This window comes from Phanerochaete carnosa, assembly GCF_000300595.1.
Source record: "Phanerochaete carnosa HHB-10118-sp unplaced genomic scaffold PHACAscaffold_12, whole genome shotgun sequence".
Classification (NCBI taxonomy): domain Eukaryota; kingdom Fungi; phylum Basidiomycota; class Agaricomycetes; order Polyporales; family Phanerochaetaceae; genus Phanerochaete; species Phanerochaete carnosa.
In genome coordinates, this window is record NW_006767639.1 from 710,316 (window position 1) to 716,913 (window position 6,598).

Consider the following 6,598-nt stretch of genomic DNA (forward strand, 5'->3'; position numbering starts at 1 on the left):
GAGCCACATATTTTCAGAGGTTTGTGTGATGCCGAGCTCGAAAGACGATTCAGCACCTCTTCTCCAAGCCGCCGTGGCCATAGACACGACTGTCGTAGCTGCAGTGAGTAGCTCTGCAAGGTGATGAGGTACTGAAGAATTCGCTGATGAAACCGCGACTCCCATTATCCTCGCCGCTGACAAGTTTGGTGCAGTGATATCGTGAAGAAATGGCCCCCAAGTCTCCAACTGCACCCGCTCCAGTACGATCTGTTCGAGTTTTGGCATTGGAATATTGCGACTGGTCCGCGGCGCGGCGTGCCAGACTCCGCCGTAAATGCGGAAGCTCTCCAGAAGCGGGGCGCGCCCTAATACGGCCAGAAATTTGGATATATCATGCGTACTGTCCTCGAGCTCTTCTAGATCGAGTTCACGGCACATCAGGGTCCTGAGCTCGCCGAAAGACTAGCGAGACAAAGAATCCAGAGCATTGTCATCGAATTCACCGAGCTCGATGTGCCGAAGACGTGGCATAGCGAGAATCGGAATTAAGGAGCGGCTTTCGAAGTCGTCATCGTCCCAGTCATCCGTATAGTCCGTGGGCCAGTTAGGGGACGCTTCCGAGAGGAATACAAGACGAGGGGCGGACAGGAAGTGAGAGGGCTGTGATGCTAGCCAGGCAATTGCAGATGCTCGGGGTGTGGAAGGGAACTCCAGGGAGTATATACGACGTAACTCGTCGAACACTAGCCCGAACTCCGAATCGCCGCATCGACGAACATTCCCAGAGACGTACAACGAGCAATCCTCGGATCGCTGAAGAATCATGCACTGGTACTCGGGTTTGCGACCACTCTCCAATGGTGGCAGACGTGAGACACTTGGATGATAGCATCGGTGGTGTGTTGCCCAGGGCGATACGCGCCGACGTACGCGAAGACCTCGGCGAGGAGTTCGACAGGAATGCGACATGGGTACGTGAAAGAATTCATCCTTCTTGAAACTTCCGTGAGCTCAGATTCCAGGCGTTTGCGTTCCGACTGTAGTTGCAGCCATTCCTCTTTATTTGCCTCGCTGCAGACGAAGGCATGCGGATATTCTGCCAGGTCAGCGCAAGGATTAGGCGTCGGATAGTACATGACACACTCGCCTGACGCCGCACATCGCGCAGAATCTCTGCTGTCTTCTCCAGAGCATAAAGAGTGGATGTTGCTGCGGTCCTGAATCCTGATTGTAAAATCCCACTTCCACTCGGAGTTAGGGGTTATTAGGCGCCCTGGATAGTCCCGGAGGACCCTCGCTCGCTCACCTGTCTACAACAACTTCCACAAGACAAAAATGTCATATTTAACGTAGTAAAACAATCACAGAAGTATTTTATGACACTGGTGAAATTACCTCAGTACTACATATACAGATCAGCCAGCTACGGTAGAGCTGCACGACCCCCATGATTATCCCATTCGTACCACTTCACCCGCCCTGGAATTCCTGTATTAGCGTGGCATCTCGCACGTTACGCAAATACATACTAGTATACACGTCTCTCCACACAATCGGCTTCTCGAGTAGGATCTCAATCTCCACGACTCCAGGTGCTTGCTTTCGAATGTGCGAAATCAGAGCCGATCGTGTCTTTCCAGGGGTCGCTGGCTCTGACGCACTTGATGCAGAGAAGCGTCGTCTTGATTGAAGTAACGTTTCTTGATCAACTTGTGAAGACTCGATGTGCAAAGAGCGCAAGTTCGGAGGGTAGGTAGTGGTTTTCAGATAACCGTACAGCTAGATGCCAAGGATAAGCAGAGACGCACGACCAGAGGGTATGTATACAGACCTTCTTGTACGGTACGTGTATGACATCAGTCTGAACGAAGAGCCCGCGCAAGGCGGGTAGATCGGTAAGCAGCAGCTCCAATGTGGTGATGGTATTCAGTGGAGGCAAGTCGACGACAATCTCCTCTACATCGCGGCAACGGTCGCGTATAAGCTGGAGGATTTCGATGATGTCATGGCTGCGACCCCAGATGCTGATATGCTTGAAATTCGCTTGACCAACACACGACATGATGAGACACTGGATGAGAGACGACGGTGCACCGATTGCCTTCAGTTTTGGGAGGGTATTCCGCGAAAGCGAAGGATATCCATCTGGTGTCTGGGCTAGTAATGGCACCTGGGCCAATATATCGTGACGACTTGGGCCATTTTGGTCGATATAGAGATTCTCCACTGAGGAACATCGAGCGAGCGCGCGAGCAAAGCATGGAAAAAGGGGGGCATAAGCAGGAAGTCGCAATGTCCGCAACGAGCGCATTTGATGTGGAAAGACAGCTAATGCCGGAAAGAGAATCTCCGGCTCGGTCTCTGTGGAAGAAAGAGCAGGCGCGTCGTAAGAGAGATGCTCTACGGAGGAAGACGTCACGAGGGGGATCCACCAGCCGTAAGATCCGTTCATCTTGCCGTGTAAGCTGAGAGACTTTAGCTTGAAGCGAGTTAATCCAAGATCGCCGGAGCATGTACAGCGTTCTAGATGGATACCATTGAAGTACTCGAGCCGAGCAAGAGAATCGAAGTGTGTGCCGTCAAGGGAAATATCTTGAGCTGAGAAGGAGCGGAGGTTGACGAAGTGGTGGAGTTCGTCGAAGACTGTGCGAAGGACCTGCTCCTCCTTGATCGCATCCTGTGTCTCTACATCCAGCCGTTCGCCTCCCACACGAAATGTCAGAGCCTTGACATAATACGCAATATGATTGGAAGTGGCAAACTCGAGTCGCTTCTTGAGACGATCGTAATAATCGACGTGCTGGCAACGTACAGGGGCATACGTGTCGAGGTACCGCGCCTGGATCAGAGTCACTCGGATCTCTGAGAAGAGTATGGGTTGTATAACATAGCGAAGGTGCCTGCCCACCAGGCTGAGGTTGGCGATATCGTCCTGCTCAAGGGAGCTACATTCCATTATCTGCAGCCAGATCTCGGCCGGGATTCGTTCTGAGAGGAAGGGCTGCGAACAGTCGATCGACCTAGACATGGTGGCCATCCGGTGTAATGCTCTTGTGTCGTCTTACAATAACGTCACTGAGACTGTGATAGTACATCCCATGGCGTGCATGCACGTACCTCGACTTCCTGAACTTGAATCTTCCCCTGATGCAGGCACTCTTTAGGGCCTGTGCTCTCAGACAATCAAGTCTCTCACAGGTACGAAAGACGTCTAGTTGGTTATGAAAGCAGAGAGAAAGCCTTCAATGCTTCGTCACCGCAGCGCTTCCGAAGACGTGCGCTCAGCAGACTGTACTCTGGGCAGTCCGGGGTAACCAGTGAAAGACATCCAGGTCACGGACATCCAAATTACAACGTGTGCAGAAAGAGGTGACCATTAAGCGAGATTTTGAGTCGAACGATGGCGGTGGTGGCAGCGAACGATAATTCGCCAGAAAATTCACGGAAAAAAGAAACGGTAGTGATGGCGCGTTTGGGCGTCTAATGTATTGCGACTCTTCCGCCGCGATCGCGCACGAGCTGCTGTTGTACACGTGCAGCCGCTGAAAGCCAAAGAAAATCCAGCAAGCTACTTTAAGACGTAGGTGCCACATATCAGATGGAATATCGCCAATGATAAAGCGTGAAGCAGTACAGTCGTCATTCTGGGGCTGCGGCGTGTGTAGTACTGACTGTGACGTTCGGCGCCGTAACATCCGGTATTGCATATGGCAAGCGGTGAAGGACCAGCCGCGGGGGATTCTCCTCTGTACCAACTCCAGTCGCTCATCAACATTGTCGGTCCGGAATTTGGTAGGCTATCATTATTCACCACGCCCTCGCTGCTCACCTGGATTCACAGTCAATTCTGACCCACCAATACGAGTACAATGTGCTCAAGCATCAGGTATGCGTACCATATAGGCCGGATTCTTGGCTGCTAATAATACTTAGGCAACGAGATATATGTGGGTTGCTCTAACGGTGACCTCCTCCGCTTTGCTCTACAACTAAACGTGAGCTCACCAACGGTACGCAGATACAGATGGCCCTTGTTCTAGTAATTAACGCCTTCTTTTAGCCGGACTCCTATACTTTGCTGTCTCGACAAAGTGTCCCAAATAATCGACCAATCGACGACATCATTCTCCTTCCAAGCCTTTCCCGTGCCCTCGTCCTTTCTGGTGCGCCCACAATATCTTGCATGTCTCTCACATTTTTTACGAACCTCTGGCAACAGACCGCCAAATTTTCGTATATATCTTACCGATGCTAGATATAATGCCCTCGACTGCCTACAAGCCCATTCGGCAGGTGCTGAGCATTGCAATTGATGAGCAGCAGCAGCGATATGCGACGCGGCGAAACGGCAATCCACCTTCACAGCCTAATCCAATTTCGTTTTGTGTTATCAAACGACAGTCGGTGCTGGTTTTCCACGTGCGGGAAAAGCCCGTATACGAGAAAGTACGCGCTGCCTGTATGGTCTCGATGGTCTTCCTGCTGATCGGCTCGCATAGGAAATCCCGCTGCCGCTTCGTGTTCACCTCGCCAAGCGCAGCGGACCCTACATGTGCATCGCAGACCCCGAGAATTACAACATGATAAACCTCGAGACCGCCTCCCTCATACCACTGCTCCCCATCTCTCAAGCCCCTTCAGAAAACCCGGATGCAGAGGCACCGCGAGCACCGGTTGTGAAGCCTTTCATCCTCGTCATAACAGAGAGCGAGTTCCTCATCTTGAGCTGGACGGGTACAACCACACTGGGCCTGTTCATCACCGGCGAGGGCGAGCCGGTGCGGGGCACCCTGGAATGGTCGAGCCACCCCGTATCCGTTGGCAAGTATCCCTACCAACCTAAACCCCCACAGTGATACTCATTCTTGGTGCCTGTAGCCTTCGACGACCCACATATCACGACGCTCCTGTCCGACGGCACAGTGGAAATCCACAACATTGAGACACAGGCTCTCGTACAGACCGTGCCACCGTCGTCTTCGGCGCTCACGCCTGCCGTCCCGATCCCGACCGACAGGACGGCCCTCCTGGCATGCTCAGCGGATTTCGTCGTCCCGTCAACAGAGCGACAAACCAAGCTGCGGCCAACACCGGTCAAGCTGCGGCCGCCGGAAGCAAGGCCCGAGCCCGCACCTGAGGTCGCACCGGTAACGCAACCGGAAGAAGAGGAACAAGATCAGAGTGCGACGGCTCCCACGAACGACGACCAGGGCGGCGACGATATTGAGCCAACACCCTACGACCTGGGAGACGCGTGATCATCATGATGTGGATCGTTCTTGAGCCTGCAGTGTATCACTCTCCGTAGCGAACGAATACAAACAGTCGTTAAGTCATAAATTATCTGCCGTAGTGCTGCAACCATCATAGACCCCGTGTGAATCTCATTTACTGGTTCTCGTGGTCTGCTTCTCCCCCTGCGGCCCCTCAGTGTACACGTCTTGCCCAGAGGCGGAATGTCCGGACAGTGCGCGTCTCGATGGTCTGCTGTTAGCGTGTCATGCGCTCGTTGGTAAAACAGTGCAAGGGCATTTCGTCCGTGCTTAGTCGATGTCCGCAACGATGCCAGTCATGAGAGGGTCGTCCGAGACCTGGTAGATATCTATCACGTCAGACGCTGAGTCATCGCTCATATCCAGGAAGTCCTCGTCGTCGCCCACGTTTTCGTCTCTTCGCGTTGGGATGTTGAGCGGCGCACCGAGGTTGCCGACGACGGAGTGCGTCGTGAGCTTGACGTCCGATAGGTGCAGCGACGCATCCGAGCCTGCGCGGTTCCCCCCTGACAGAGAGATTGCGCGCAGGTTCAGCATGAATCGCGTGAGGCAGATGGAGGAGAGTCTGCAACGCGAGATGTAATGGCTGACATGCGCTGTCAGTAAACGAGAGTGACATACGTGTCTGTTAGGGCAGGGATATTGTTGAACATCTAAGGCACAGAGTCAGATATCATGTCCTTCCGCTTGAGAAACGATATGAAGCTACCTGGTCGCGGATTGAAAGCATGCTCAGACAATTGAGCGTCAGTAAAACTCTGGTCAGCTTGTGTTTAGTACTGCTTCAGTTGGATAGCTTGCACAGTTAGACGTACAGGAAGTAGATCGTGCCTGCCAAGGAACGATTCAGAGCGATGAAGAGATGAAGCAGTGTCGACTACGCACCGTCCCTCCAGAGCAGCTCGCCAATGCCCATCCTCATCTTTAGCTTCCTCAGTTTGATAAAAATATCCGCAGTGCGGCCCCAGGTTAGTACGAGCACGACGGCCTCGGAAAATATGGAGAAGACCGCGCCAAATACAACTGGACAGATAATCATTGAAGTGTTATAGAAGTTCTTCGTGCAGGACTGCCACACTTACAGCTGAGATCATACGCAAGTCCGTAAGTAACGGTCTAATCATACACTTCAAATAACATAGAACATACAAGATTAGATCTGTGGAAGGGCTGCTGAAATCACTTTGCTGCCCGCATCCTCGGAACGGTGGTGGCATTGCTTGGAAGGTAAGGTTGGTGTCGTAATACTGGTTGCACTATTAAAACATCGCCCAGGGATACGCCGAAGTGGATGACGTACGATGCTGGCGCAGGGGCTCACCAGTCCCATGATAAGCACAATC

The 6,598-nt window shown here is 52.6% G+C and overlaps 4 protein-coding genes across 4 annotated transcripts in view; 1 reads left to right on the plus strand and 3 right to left on the minus strand.

Annotated features, from left to right (window-relative positions):
• Positions 1–1,118, minus strand: part of PHACADRAFT_166716 (uncharacterized protein) — a gene marked incomplete at both ends in the record, with an annotated part of 2,708 nt that extends 1,590 nt beyond the window's left edge. The window contains 2 exons of the mRNA XM_007401272.1: positions 355–382; positions 818–1,118. Coding sequence (XP_007401334.1) covers positions 355–382; positions 818–1,118 — 329 coding nt within the window. The remainder of the gene's footprint in view (positions 1–354; positions 383–817) is intronic.
• A 692-nt stretch (positions 1,119–1,810) lies between these two features.
• PHACADRAFT_264710 (uncharacterized protein) lies at positions 1,811–3,089 on the minus strand (the record flags this gene model as incomplete). The annotated part of the gene is made up of 1 exon (XM_007401273.1): positions 1,811–3,089. A coding segment is annotated over exon 1 (871 nt), but the record flags the coding sequence as incomplete, so codon positions are not given.
• Positions 3,090–3,589: 500 nt separating this feature from the next.
• Positions 3,590–5,925, plus strand: PHACADRAFT_178770 (uncharacterized protein). The gene is made up of 7 exons (XM_007401274.1): positions 3,590–3,774; positions 3,824–3,868; positions 3,916–3,992; positions 4,043–4,145; positions 4,202–4,428; positions 4,482–4,803; positions 4,861–5,925. Exons 1-7 carry the CDS (start codon positions 3,690–3,692, stop codon positions 5,238–5,240), a joined length of 1,239 nt encoding a protein of 412 aa, XP_007401336.1. The 5' UTR covers positions 3,590–3,689; the 3' UTR covers positions 5,241–5,925.
• A 166-nt stretch (positions 5,926–6,091) lies between these two features.
• On the minus strand, positions 6,092–6,313 carry PHACADRAFT_264712 (uncharacterized protein). The gene has a single exon (XM_007401275.1). It carries the CDS (start codon positions 6,292–6,294, stop codon positions 6,133–6,135), a length of 162 nt encoding a protein of 53 aa, XP_007401337.1. The 5' UTR covers positions 6,295–6,313; the 3' UTR covers positions 6,092–6,132.
• Positions 6,314–6,598: the final 285 nt, after the last annotated feature.